The sequence below is a fragment of the Babylonia areolata genome, chromosome 28, assembly GCF_041734735.1.
Source record: "Babylonia areolata isolate BAREFJ2019XMU chromosome 28, ASM4173473v1, whole genome shotgun sequence".
In the NCBI taxonomy this organism is placed as follows: Eukaryota; Metazoa; Mollusca; class Gastropoda; order Neogastropoda; family Buccinidae; genus Babylonia; species Babylonia areolata.
Genome location: NC_134903.1, coordinates 19,911,285 through 19,925,254, shown reverse-complemented (window position 1 = coordinate 19,925,254; position 13,970 = coordinate 19,911,285). Strand labels below are relative to the sequence as shown.

The 13,970-nt window shown below is 44.9% G+C and overlaps 1 protein-coding gene across 1 annotated transcript in view; it reads right to left on the bottom strand.

Moving 5' to 3' along the window:
• The window catches only part of LOC143302005 (agrin-like), a 162,540-nt gene extending 152,469 nt beyond the window's left edge, over nt 1–10,071 (bottom strand). Inside the window, exon 1 of the mRNA XM_076616489.1 lies at nt 8,966–10,071. Coding sequence (XP_076472604.1) covers nt 8,966–9,983 — 1,018 coding nt within the window. The 5' untranslated portion in view covers nt 9,984–10,071. The remainder of the gene's footprint in view (nt 1–8,965) is intronic.
• Between the last annotated feature and the right edge of the window lie 3,899 nt (nt 10,072–13,970).

Here is a 13,970-nt window from a genome sequence, read left to right as displayed (position 1 = left end):
AGGCATCTGCTTGGCAGATGTGGTGTAGCGTATATGGATTTGTCCGAACGCAGTGACGCGTCCTTGAGCTGCTGAAACTGAAACTGAAACTGTGTGGCCCCGTCTTTCTGCTCGCTGTGAGAGCAGTGTGTGTTGTCCGTGTGCTTTTGGCGAGAGGCCCCGTCAGTCGGCTCGCCGTGTGGTCAGTGTGTGCCGTCGGTGTTCCACTCTTGTGTGCCCCAGCCTGTGTGCTCCATGTTGGAGCGTCGTGTACTGCCCGAGTGTTGCTGCTGCGATGAGTGTCGTCCTGGTGTGCTGCCCCTCTCGTACCGGCACACCCGCTCGGACCTCGTTGCTGTTGTTGGCTCGGGGAGACATTGGTGCTATCACGCTGCGGGGGTTGGGTCAGTCACACCCTGTTGTTTCTGACCACCCTCTGACCCATGTCTTACGTCACGAGCAGGGGAAGATGAGTTGTGGCTGGTTGGTTCTCGTTGGCTCTGTCCTGCCGCGCGAGTTGTTTCCATGTCGTCTGCTGTGGGCGTTTTGTTTTCAATGCTTCTTGAAGCAAACTGTGCGTATATGTTGTGGTCAGGAGACAAAGGAACGGTCACTAGTTTGCCGCTGCGGACAAAAGGCCTTCAGCCTTCTTTTCTGGCCTGGGCGGCAGCGCTGCTTTGGGCACGGGTCAGATCGTTTGCCACTGTGACACCTTTCGTGGCTAGCTCATTACGGAAGTCCTTGGTGATTATTGCCATCTTGCCTTTCCGTCGGCTAAATCTGACAAACATGGGTCTTGGTTGCCCGTCCCGGCTCTGTCCAGTGCAGTGTCCTCGTTCTAAGTCATCTATGGTCCATGTTTTAATCCCTCCCTCCACGCTGTTTTGTGTGTCCAACACGGCCCTGACGCACGTATCGTTGGTTTCATTCTGGTCACGCTGGGGAATCCCGAACATCCGCAGGTTTTCTCTTCTGGAGAATTCTTCCAGCCTATCAATGTGTGACTTTATCTGGCTTACTTCTTGTTTCACGTCACGTACAGATGTTGTCAGTTTATTCGTCTCTTCTCTTCTGTCTGCAGTCACGCTATGGATGTTCTGTACCTCTATCTATGTCCGTCACCGCCTTTGTCAGTCCCTCGTTGTCCCGTTCTGTTCTATCACAGCGTGCATTTGTCTGTTCACACTGCTGCTTGACTTTGTCCAGGTCTGCCTTGATTCCCCCTAGGTCCCCTCTGATCAAGGCTGTTTGTTGGTCATTTTGCTGCTGACTGGCTTGAAGGATGGAGATTATGTCGGCACTGGCATTTACTTCTGTCGGGGTCGGTGATTTTACATTTTCGTGTCTGTCCTGGTCTTGGTGTGTCTCCACGTCATTCATTCATTCATTCATTCATTCATTATGCCCATCGCTCCTGGTGGAGCATAGGCCCTCTCGCTATCGCACTCTGTTCTGGGCTGTTCTGGCCATTCCAGTCCATTTGGTCCCTTGCTGCTTCAGCTCTGCCTCGGTATCTCGCCTCCAGCTGTTGCGAGGCCGGCCTCTCTTCCCCTTTTTCCCTGCGGGTTCCAGGTCAGGGCTTGGCGTGTGATGCTGGACGCTGGCTTCCTGAGGGTGTGTCCGATCCAGTCCCACTTCCTCCGCAGTATCTGCTTGGCCACTGGTTCCTGTCCTGCTCGCTACCACAGATCTTCGTTTCAGATCTTCTCCTGCCATCGGATCTAGTAGATGCGCCTCAGACAGGTGTTGAAGAATGTCTGAATCTTCTGCTGCATCGGCTGTGGTGTTGTCCGCCATGTCTCGCATCCGTAGAGCAGAATTGACTTCACATTGGAGTTGAAGATGCGGAGTTTGGTTTTCATACTGATCGCTCCAGATGCCCAGATGTTCTTGAGCATGATGAAAGCTGTTCTTGCCTTGCCGATTCTGGCTGTGACGTCTCGGTCCGTGCCTCCCTGTCGGTCAATCACGCTTCTCCACGTCGCCACTGAGTAATGATCCAGTCTGAACCGAGTGCAGTGCGTACACAACACACACCGAAGCCACTGGTTCAGCCACAACAGAATAACCCTGACTGCTGTCCACTTGCATGCTTATGACTCCCGACACAGCATATGTGCCTGTCATAATTCTTTCTTCACTTCCTAGCCACCCTTCACACAATGCGATGTGTCTCATGACAGCCACAGAGGTGTTCAAAGTTAATACTGCCGCGGCAATGCAGACGAAGAAATACACAATGTTGCCTGTCGTCACACCGCTGGCCGTCTTCTCGCTGACCGGTTTCTGTCCTGCACTCTTTCCATGGCGTCGTCTCAGCCTCGAGTACGCGGCACAGTCAAAACAGTCAATTCTGGCTCTCCAACATGCCAGATCGATCTTCTTGATTCTTTTTCTTTTTCGTCACTGTTTCCTGGTTGAACTTTTGTCACAGTTGATACACATATGTTTCAGTAGCTGCTTGGATCTGAAATTATATGCGGAGCCTGTCACTCATGCCACCTGTCCAGTCGCCATCTTGCCGGACAGAGAGAGAGAGAGAGAGAGAGAGAGAGAGAATAGAATAGAATAGAATAGAATAGAATTTTTATCGTCATGAAACCTTAAGACTTTTAAGAAACAAATATGAAAGTGGTCAGACGAGCACTGGTGTTGCTTTCTATCACCAAATGTCGAAAACCACACCCTGGGCGGAGTGATCAAAATCGCAGTCACGTACCTTTCCCAAGGACACCATGCCGAAACGGAACCTCGAACCCACATCACAGGTGAACACTGGATCGTATATTAACGCCTTACCCATTCTGTAACGGCGCCTCCTAACAACGATCGAAAAGATGACTTCAGTGCATCAGGTGGATGAGGGACAGACAGCAGATGAAGATGAACAATGCACCGGGTAGATGTGGGATAGACAGCAGATGAAGATGAACAATGCACCAGGTGGATGAGGGACAGACAGCAGATGAAGATGAACAATGCACCACGTGGGTGAGGGACAGACAGCAGATGAAGATGAACAATGCACCAGGTGGATGAGGGACAGACAGCAGATGAAGATGAACAATGCACCACGTGGATGAGGGACAGACAGCAGATGAAGATGAACAATGCACCAGGTGGATGAGGGACAGACAGCAGATGAAGATGACTTCAATGCACCAGGTGGATGAGGGACAGACAGCAGATGAAGATGAACAATGCACCAGGTGGATGAGGGACAGACAGCAGATGAAGATGAACAATGCACCAGGTGGATGAGGGACAGACAGCAGATGAAGAACAATGCACCAGGTGGATGAGGGACAGACAGCAGATGAAGATGAACAATGCACCAGGTGGATGAGGGACAGACAGCAGATGAAGATGAACAATGCACCAGGTGGATGAGGGACAGACAGCAGATGAAGAAAACTTCAATGCACCAGGTGGATGAGGGACAGACAGCAGATGAAGATGACAACAATACACCAGGTGGGTGAGGGACAGACAGCAGATGAAGATGAACAATGCACCAGGTGGATGAGGGACAGACAGCAGATGAAGATGACAACAATGCACCAGGTGGATGAGGGACAGACAGCAGATGAAGATGACTTCAATGCACCAGGTGGATGAGGGACAGACAGCAGATGAAGATGACAACAATGCACCAGGTGGATGAGGGACAGACAGCAGATGAAGATGAACAATGCACCAGGTTGATGAGGGACAGACAGCAGATGAAGATGAACAATGCACCAGGTGGATGAGGACAGACGCCAGCCCTGTCTCTTCACAGTTTTATGGGGAATGGAAGGCCACGAAGGCAAACGAATAAAAAAAACAAAAAAAACTTTCATGATTGTAACACACACACACACACACACACACACACACACACACACACAAAATCAGTAAAAGGCATTGAACAACAACAAAGAGCTTTATGATTCCTCGAGACACAAGGACTAAACAATACTGAAACTGTTTCATAATTGCACTGGAGTGGAAAAAAACAACAACTTCCAACACATTTTCTGAGAGCATCCTCACGTCGAGAGTCGCAAAAACTGGCTCAGGGTAGGTAATCTGCATTGCGCAGCCCCAGTTTCCATCACGACAAAAGCCAGCCGTGGTTCCTGCGATGTACTAATCCACATGCAGGTAGTGTCTACCTGGAACCACGACGTTTTTTTTGTTGTTTTTTATCGAAGGAAAATACATTGCAAGTGAACGTGGTTTTGGTTTGAAACACAGTACATTGGTTTTGACTGGACCAGTGGGGTTTTGAATGTCTATTTCCTCGGGCCATTTCATACCAACGCCCCAGAACGGCAGTGGCGACGTCCAGAAGATGGTTACAGAGGACAGGCAGTGAGGGTAGTGTAGTCAGTCTGTCATCAAACACAGAGACTTTTCTGCCAAAATTGGGAGAGTGCAAGAAAAACGGCACAGAGAACAGCCAAGATCCAGCACCAGGCGCCAGAATACATCTTCCTCATCACACTCAAGAACAGAACATGGCCGCCCTCGTTACTGAAGGAGGTGAAAGGTGGGGGGGGATGGGATGGGGGGGGGGTGTCTGCAGGCAGCAAACTGTCGACGTCAGAAACTAGCACACCGCCACCCATTCACGAGAACGACCTCTGGTCATGACCGTGTATGCCTCGCTCACTGTGCAGTGGTCCGTCTCCACGTCACAGTGCTGGCTGGAGGCAGACTCTATCTGTGCAGGGGCTGCCATTTACGAATCTTGTTTCACCCTGTTTTTGACCAGCACTGCAGCAATGATAACCTGCAGCTCTTCTTTTGGCACAAAGATTGGACCTGCTTTCTTACACCACCAGCACCATCACCATCACTGCCATCGTTGAAACTTGCACTGTAGTGATCACCATTATCTCCCTATCTTGTAAACCTATTGCGCAAAAAGCTGAACAGTTAGACCCGACCCAAAACTGTGCATTAAAATATATAGCAATAAACTGTCCAACGGTGGGCATGGATGTGTGACCTGTTGAAACATGCCATCCCGGAACCTGGGTGACGTTGTGGACCGCAACAAGGACCACGTGAGCCCACGATTTCTTGCAGTCCCACGGTTTCTCTCACTTTGAGAGAAATCGTGGGATTGCGAGGAAGTGTGGTCGTTCCCCTCCCACGTTTTATCTCAACTGCGAGAGAAACCGTGGGATTGTGAGAAATCGCCCCCACAATTTCTCACAATGTGTCAGAAAGCGTGGGATGTTCCCCTTACTTAGTTTATTTCTTGTCTTTTCCCAATACAAATCTAACAGAAAAGTCAGAGAGGGGAAAAGACAGTGAAGGCGATGGCACAGTACTGGTTTAAAAAATGTGAATGTATGTGAATGTCAGTGAGTGAGTGAGTGAGTGGGTGGGTGAGTGAATGCGTGAGTGAGTGAGTGAGTGAGTGAGTGTGTGTGTGTGTGTGTGTGTGTGTGTGTGTGTGTGTGTGTGTGTGTGTGTGTGTGTTTACTTTTGTGTCTTTACTTGGCTGGTTGATTTGTTCTTCTTTCACACTGTTTCTAAGATAATATTTTCGTGTTCTGAGTGTCTTCTATGAAACTGAGAATCTGTTTTCAGTGCAATCTTGCATGCGAAACGATGCTGACAGAAACAGATAAACGAATCAGTAGGCATGAAATGAAGAATGTTCTAAATAAACGTGACAACGAAGGTTGCATTAGAACAAACATCAAAACTATTTGGTCCAGTTTTCACGCTCCCTACATAAGGTTAAGCATTGTGGAACACCTTGTAAGCCCACGATTTCTCGCAATCCCAGGATTTCTCTCACTTTGAGAGAAATCGTGGGATTGCGAGAAAGTGCGGTCGTTCCCCTCCCACGTTTTCTCTCAGTTGCGAGATATCGTGGGGACAATGTGTGAGAAAGTGTGGGAAGTACCCCTTATTTTTTCAAAATATTTCCTTTATTATCAGAGTTGGTTTCTTGTCTTTTCCCAACGCAAATCTTAGAGAGAAAAAAATAAGAGTGAGGGAAGGAAAACAGAAAAATGTGGACGACACCGACGATCAAGATGATAGCCACTATCATTATATATTATTATTATATCATTATATATGATATATTATTCAGCGAAGACATCAACAGTAATGACATCCATTTATTGTATTTCACATAAGATGGGTGGATCACTGCAATGCACCGACCTCAAATTCAACATCAGAATCTATAGCACACAACGGAATTAAGGCGATGTGTATAACTCAAGCAGAAATATATAACATAATATGATATGATATGTGATATGATAGTGATAAGAAATTCTAGGGAGAGCTGGATAGTACAAGTTCAGAGAAGAAGCCCCCCTCAGTCAAGTATTTCAGTCCAACTCCTTACACTCTAAGGGGGCCAGGCCGCACCCAGGTCTTGACTCATGGATGCCCTTGTATTGCCGCCTTTTTTTCTGGTCCTCAGCAGGTTCGAACCCGCGCCTCCAGGGTGGTCGCCACTCCAGGACTGAGTCACCTTTTCTCTGGTAGACGTTTTAACCACTGAGCCATCGTACGCCTGGAACTCTCTTCTGCTGCTTCTGCCATTGCCTTGAGACCCCGTGTCCTCTCTCTGCCAGAAATCGACAGCTGTTTCATGAGGCTGTAGGCAGATGCGCTCACAAACCCTCTTGCAACAATCTCCATGGCGAGGACTTTGGCTTGGAAGCCAAATTCTCTCAAGCTGCTGGCTACACTAGCATCTCCTTCGTCTTGTAGATATGGGCTTCCTCCATTCTGCTTTCGTATGGCACAGTGAGCCCAATCAGAAGAGCTTGTTTCGTTGCCTTGAAGTGGAGTACCATGTCAGGTCTCATGCCGCTCTTATTGATGATTTCCGGGTGTTTCTTCCCGTCTGTGCCTTCCCAATCTTCAGCACTATCAAGCAGCACACGTTTCCATGCTTTGAATGTTACAGCTGTTCCTGGCCAGACTTTACTGCCTTCTGCAGAGAAGAACTCTACTGGAACTTCTGGTGGGGTTGGTGTTCCTTGGACAGTGATATATGGTGGTGTGTCCATCGAGATCGATGATGACCATCGTTGTCATCCAGCTGGGGGATGGGGGGAGGGTGGTGGTGGGGTGGGAGGGGAGGATGCTCATGAATCTATCTGTGAATGCGCAGATGGCTGAATAGTCCAATCTGCGCACGAAATGTTCGCTGACAGTTGGGGCAGACAAAGACAGGCATACCATTGTCAGGGAGCTTGTTTGCCCGTGACTTTCTGGCCTGCCTCTTCTGAACAGCTGCAGCAGTCCTGTTGGCCTCGCACAACTTGGCGCCTTTGTGCACAGCAGCGCGCCATTGTGATATATAATACGATATAGTAATATTATAAAACATAACATAACATGATATAATATAAATTTGTATAATATAATAAGACTTGAACCGTATCTTTCCCGAGGGATGTTAGGAACAATATCAATATGATACAACTTTCTACATAAATGTGATTAAAAAAAGGGGGGGGGGTGTTTTACACTGCTTTACTATCACGCAGGGAGCGTGAAAACTGGACCAAATAGTTTTGATGTTTGTTGTCATGCAACCTTTTCCGTCACATTCATTTAGAATGCTCATAATTTCATGCTTGTTCATCTGTTTGTGTCAACATCCTTTCGCAAGCACGATTGCACTGAAAATAGATTCTCAGTTTCATAAAAGGCACTCAGAACACGACAATATTATTTCAAAAACAGAGTGAAAGAAGAAAAAAATCAACCTGCCAAGTGAACACACAAAAGGACACACACACACACACACACACACACACACACACACACACACACACACACACACACACACACTGACATACACGTACATTTACACTCTTTTTAAATCAATACTGTGCTATTACTTTCACCTACTATTGTTGATGTCTTCGCTAACGCCACTGTCACTATCATGATCGTCGTTCTCGCCGCTTCCATTTCTCGTTTTTATCTTAGATTTGCATGGGGAAAAGACACAGTGTGAGAAATCGTATGTGTGAGAAATCGTGAAGGCGCCCCCCCCCCCCTCCCCCACCCCCCTCCTGCTCCGCCTCCCCGCGATTTCTTGCAACCGAGAGAAAACGTAGGAGGGGAATGACCACACGTTCTTGCATTCCCACGATTTCTCTCAAAGTTAGATCATGGGATCGCGAGAAATCACACCTTTTTCCCGTCATATTTATGTAGGAAATTGTATCATTTTGATGTTATTCCCAACATCCCTTACAAAAGATTCCGTTCAAGTCTTATCATATTATATTATATCATATTATATCATATTATATTACATTTCTGATTGAGTTATACACATTGCCTTAATTTCGATCTTTGCTATTGATTGATTCCTATGTTAAATTTGAGGCCGATGCATTGCAGTGATGCATCTTATGTGAAATACAATTAACAGATGTGTTTCAGTGTCATTACTGTTGATGTGTTCGCTAACACCATTGCTGTTATCATGATCATGATCGTCGTCGTCGCCACCCTCTTTCTGTCTTCTTTTTTGTCTTTTTTCTTTTGTTGTTGTTGTTGTTTTTAGTTTGCATTACTCTAAGTCTAAACCATTTACAGCTTAGTCTTTTTGTGAAGGACTATGACTCTCAAACTAGGAGGCAAAATTGCACTGGCTCTTAGTGCTGCAGCCTTGTGGGCTAGTTGGCCTTTGGGAACCATCCCAACGCCGACTGTCCTAAAACCCTCTTGGCCGAGAGAGTGGGGATGTAACTTGGGCAAGACACTCTCCACTATAATCAAATTCTAGCCCAAATAGTCGGAACAGCAGTTGCCTCCTCTGCTGTTCTGATGATCATAGTCGGACACGACTGACTATCACACACACACACACACACACACACACACACACACACACACACACACACACACACATATATATATATATATATATATATATATATATATATATATATATATATATATATATATATATATATACACTCTAAGTCTGACTTACCACATTTTCCGTAGTACTTGACACGGATGTCTGTCAGATTGTTGCAAGCAGCCTTTTTCATCTCACACAGGTTGGCGTAATCGTGGCCGTCACTGCCACACACAGGCTTGCTGCCCACGTTGTCCCCGTAGCGGTAACACTTGGTGGGGCACTGACACCGGGCCTCGCTCCCATCCAGGCTGGGCTGGCACGTAGCCCCGTAGTTGCACTGCTTCCCCTCACAGGGATTGCGCTTGCCGGGTGGAAATTTGTAGCAGGCCAGGACCGGGGAGAGAAGGCCGGCCATCCCTGTGAGGAGAGTGAAGAGCAACAAGAGGAAGGTGTGCTGTCTGCAGGGACTGCAGGCTGGGAGGGGTCTTCTTCCATGGGGGGTCTTTCGGGGGTTGAGTAGGTTAGGTGCAGTCTCATCGTAGAGGCTGACGTCATTTCCTGAAGCTGTTAATAGGTTGGTATGTTTTCCAGAAGTATTCGAGGAGTTCACGTTCTTTTCAAATGGTTTTGAGAATGCTGTATTGATTGCAGACATCTCAGAAACATTTCCTGTGTTTTCATAATTTTTCAAATGATTGGTCTTAGTTCTGAGAGTGGTTACAATGTTCCCTTTGTACGTGACGGACGTGAGCGTGTCTTTGCAGTTTGGGCATTTCACATCGCTATGAGCCATGCGGTGCTTGCAGTTTCCGGAAATTTGTGACGAGTTCTTTCCCATTGCTGGATTTGAGGCGTTTAAGTCATTTTCGCAAGTGTTGGACTTGACAGTTTTCCAAAGACCAACAGCAGGCGTCATTAAACATGGGTTTCTACGTGTTCCATCACACCCTGGTCTTCTCTTCGCTGTTTTCCAACGAGTTTTGCTAGTATGAAGCTGAAAGAAAAAGTGCAAACTACCAACACTTTTGTAGCTCAGTTCTTGTGTAGCTTCATTTCCATTTTTGGAGTTTTGATTACCGAAGACCTGTTGTCTACGTTCTTTCTTATCCATGAGTCTGTCTGTCTGGTCCCAAAATGAAGAAGACATGGGCGGACAAAAATGCAATATAAAGAGCACGCTTCCTTCGTTATCATCACCTAAAACGTTACACGTTCAGTGCAAGGCTGTTATACCAGTTCCCGATCCCACAACTGAACAGCAGCGGCTGCAGTGGCGTGGCGATTCAAAACCCAGCTGGCTAGCTCTGCAGAACGTCATATCGATTACAACCTCCCGCATCGATCGCACAGTAACTCGAAAGGGGAAAAAGGCACCACGTCTGTGGTTACTGTCTGAAACTGTGGAAATGCAGTCGGCCTGTCGTTAATCTGTAAAACTGCTGGGGCTTGAATTATAAAGAATGAAACAAATGAGAGAAAACTGGGCTTGGATTATAAAGAATGAAACAAATGAGAGAAACCTGGGCTTGGATTACAGAATAAAACGCACGAGAGAACTCTGGGGTTTTTTCTCAATCGATTACCATGCCTTCACTTCTATTATTGAGTTTTGGTAAAAGTTTTCTTCTTCTGTATTTTTAATTCACTGATTGTTTACAATTCTTCAACTGAAATTCCTTGTGAAGTTTTTTTTTTTGTGATTTCGTGACTAATGTTAATGGTTAGGTCCCTAAATGTTCTATGGCTATCAGGGCAGCGAATTCATATCCACTGTGTCCAGGGCTCGGCATAGCAACAGGGTCCCCGAACCCTGTCCACATTTCGTGACTATTGACACGTATGTTTTAGCATCACCCGATTTGAATCAGTTCAGTTTGATTCAGTTCAGTTATCTATCAGTTTGGGGAGGCTGAATCCTGTTGGCGTTGAGTACGATATGATTTTACAGTTATGCACATCTACTCCTGTCCCATCAATCAATGTTTACCATATATTTGTCTGATTCAGATATACAAAACATATTTGCAGAAACGCACACAACCTAGTGCTTTCTGATATTCTATTCGGTTCCTGATGTTCTCTTTCAAATATTTCAGTTCATTTCACAACATCAGTTTTAAATATAATATTGACATAGGAGATCATAATCATTATCGTCAATTCTCTGTTGCTGTCAATATAATAACAGTTTGTATGATGACGTCAATGAAATTATTTTAGAGCACGTAAGGAGCACGCTTCCTTCACTTGTGTAGTAAACTTTGTGTTGATGCAATTGTGCGAAATCGGGTAATTCTAAGCACTGAAGAACATTTAAAAAGATTTTCGTCATTAGCTAAATGAATAAGCGAATGAAGGAAGGAAGGAAGGACGGAAGGAAGGAATAAGTAAAGAAAAAAATAAATAAAAAGAAAGAATGAAAAATAAACTCCAGTCTTGAGATATCACTTGCGAAGTTAACATATGTAGATTTTTTTCAGCTGAAATTGTTGTCTGAAGATTTTTGTTTCTATCTAATACAATTTACTCACCAAAAAAAGAAAAAAATCTGATTTAAACAAAAGTAACCAAGGGTGGAGGTAGCGCAGTGTCCATCTCTGAAAAATTAATCGCCTTCATTTCGTTATAATTGTTTGTTTGGTTTTGTATTGAAAAGAACTCTTTGTTCGCAGTATATTTGAGAATAACAGAAATCTAACTAAAAAAAAAAAAAAGTGGAAACATACCTGCCCCATTAAAAACCGCCCAGAGCAAGCACTTCGCTAGTTTGTTTTCTTCAAAGCGGTTTGACTTCATTGTGTTAGAACCCCAGTAGTCATACTGACCCCTTCAGTCAAAGATCTTGCCAGTCAACATTCTCATCATGTCGCGTTTTGTTTTCAGATAATTGTTATTATTCGAAAGTGGCAGAGATTTTGCATTTACACTAGACTCACTTTGTATTTTCCGTAACGATACTACTACATTCAACGCTCATATCATTCCGCTTCGGTCTCATTAGTGGACCACTTCCAACTAACATGAGAGAAGAGTTACAAGAGAATCGTGTTATCTCTGCATCTATCACTGGCCCCAGTGTAAGTAAACATCTGATAAGCTCCATATTCACCTGTTATATATAACGATGCTGTTAAACTTCCGGTTTTCTACGTGATGGTACCATGCAACAATAGGCACATTTAGTAAGGTCCGTAACTGGCGTCTTATGATGTGAGTTGGGTTCACTGAGTGCTCCACAGGAAACACGGGAAGTAAGTATGCCCTTGCAAATAATAATAATAATATGGGTGTTTATACAACACTCTATCCAGAAAATAAAACAATTATCCTTTTCATTTGCGTTAAACGCTCTCCACATATCTGTCAAGTCAGTCTAATATTTTCACTATTTAATTTGTTATTCTCAAAATATAAAGCAAACGAAGACTTTTTTAAAACAATACATATTTGTATATGTCTTGTAAATTAAGGTCAGTGGCAATGGTGTGTTAAAACAATACATATTTGTGTATATTGTGTGAATTAAGGTCAGTGGCAATGATGTGTTAAAACAATACATATTTGTGTATATTGTGTGAATTAAGGTCCATGGCAATATTGTGTTTCTCGATAAATGTACACTGGCCGGCCGGAGCCTTTGTACTTAATTGATTTTCATGATCTCAAATTCCTTGTACTTGATTCGGTTCTTCTAAGATTTGCAATTTTAGTGTTGTTCATTGGAACACAAAGCAAACTACATAACAACTAAATCACATCTGAATGTATGGATTTTCGATCTGTGTATATTTTGTCATTCCAAATATTCATGGCATCTTCAAACAGGAAACGTCGTTGAGCACAGAAATTAGTCTGACGAAAAACATGTTGAGGTGAACACACGAGTCAGCGCTGAGACGCAACATTTCCGTTTTCAGTGCAGTAGGTATCCATATGAGATACACCAGCATTCAATACCAGGCACCTTCTAATCCTAACACGATGGCAGTTCATCTCCAAACCTGTCCGTCAGCGCATGTGACAAGGCTTCACATACCATTTCACACCACCAGACCAGCAGCTGCAACTTCACAAATCACATCACAATCCTTTCGCTCGAAATGCGATAGGTCTGGTACACCAACAACGACTACAGGAAGTGCCAACATGGCACAACCCGGCAACACAATGTGAGCCAGTTGCTAAACTGAAGCGAGGGAATAGAACGATCTACCAGCACTGAAGCGAAGCTGCGACGAAGAGCGGACATCGATGGACGGAGTGTGTTCACGTCGACGCGGAGAACTGTGTGCAGCAAAGTATTGAACGGCAGGCGCGCGCGCATGGTCTTGATTCTGTGGCAAATTTGCAGCCGTGGCACCAGCCAGCTTGAGAGACTGAAATGATATTGGTAGCAACAGCAAGAGCAGCACACTTTTTTTTTATGATCTGGGGATGTGTGCACGTGTATGTGCATGCGTGTACGCTTCTCTGTGTGGCTTGAATTTATTATTAAGATTTTTTTTTTTTTTAAAGGAAATGGTGTCGACACATAAAATAAATATTTGTATGCGAAAATCAGAATCACTCTGCGTTAGACTGTTAATATGATAATCATTATCATTATGACGGTTCTGATATTTTTATGATTATGATGATAAGATCTTTCATTTGGTAAAACGTGATGGATTATTTGTAATTGTATTTCTCTTTTTATCACAACAGATTTCTCTGTGTGAAATTCGGACTGCTCTCCCCAGGGAGAGCGCGTCGCTACACTACAGCACCACCCATTGTGTGTGTGTGTGTGTGTGTGTGTGTGTGTGTGTGTGTGTGTGTGTAGTTTTATTTGTTTTTCCTATCGAAGTGGATTTTTCGACAGAATTTTGCCAGGAACAACCCTTTTGTTGCCATGGGTTCTTTAACGTGCGCTAAGTGCATGTTGCTGGACCTCGGTTTATCGTCTCATCCGAATGACTAGCGTCCAGACCACCACTCAAGGTCTAGTGGAGGGGAGAAAATATCGGCGGCTGAGCCGTGATTCGAACCAACGCGCTCAGATTCTCTCGCTTCCTAAGCGGACGCGTTACCTATAGGCCATCAATCCACATGGAATAATTAAACATATTGTTGTAAGTCGACCAAGGTACTCTGC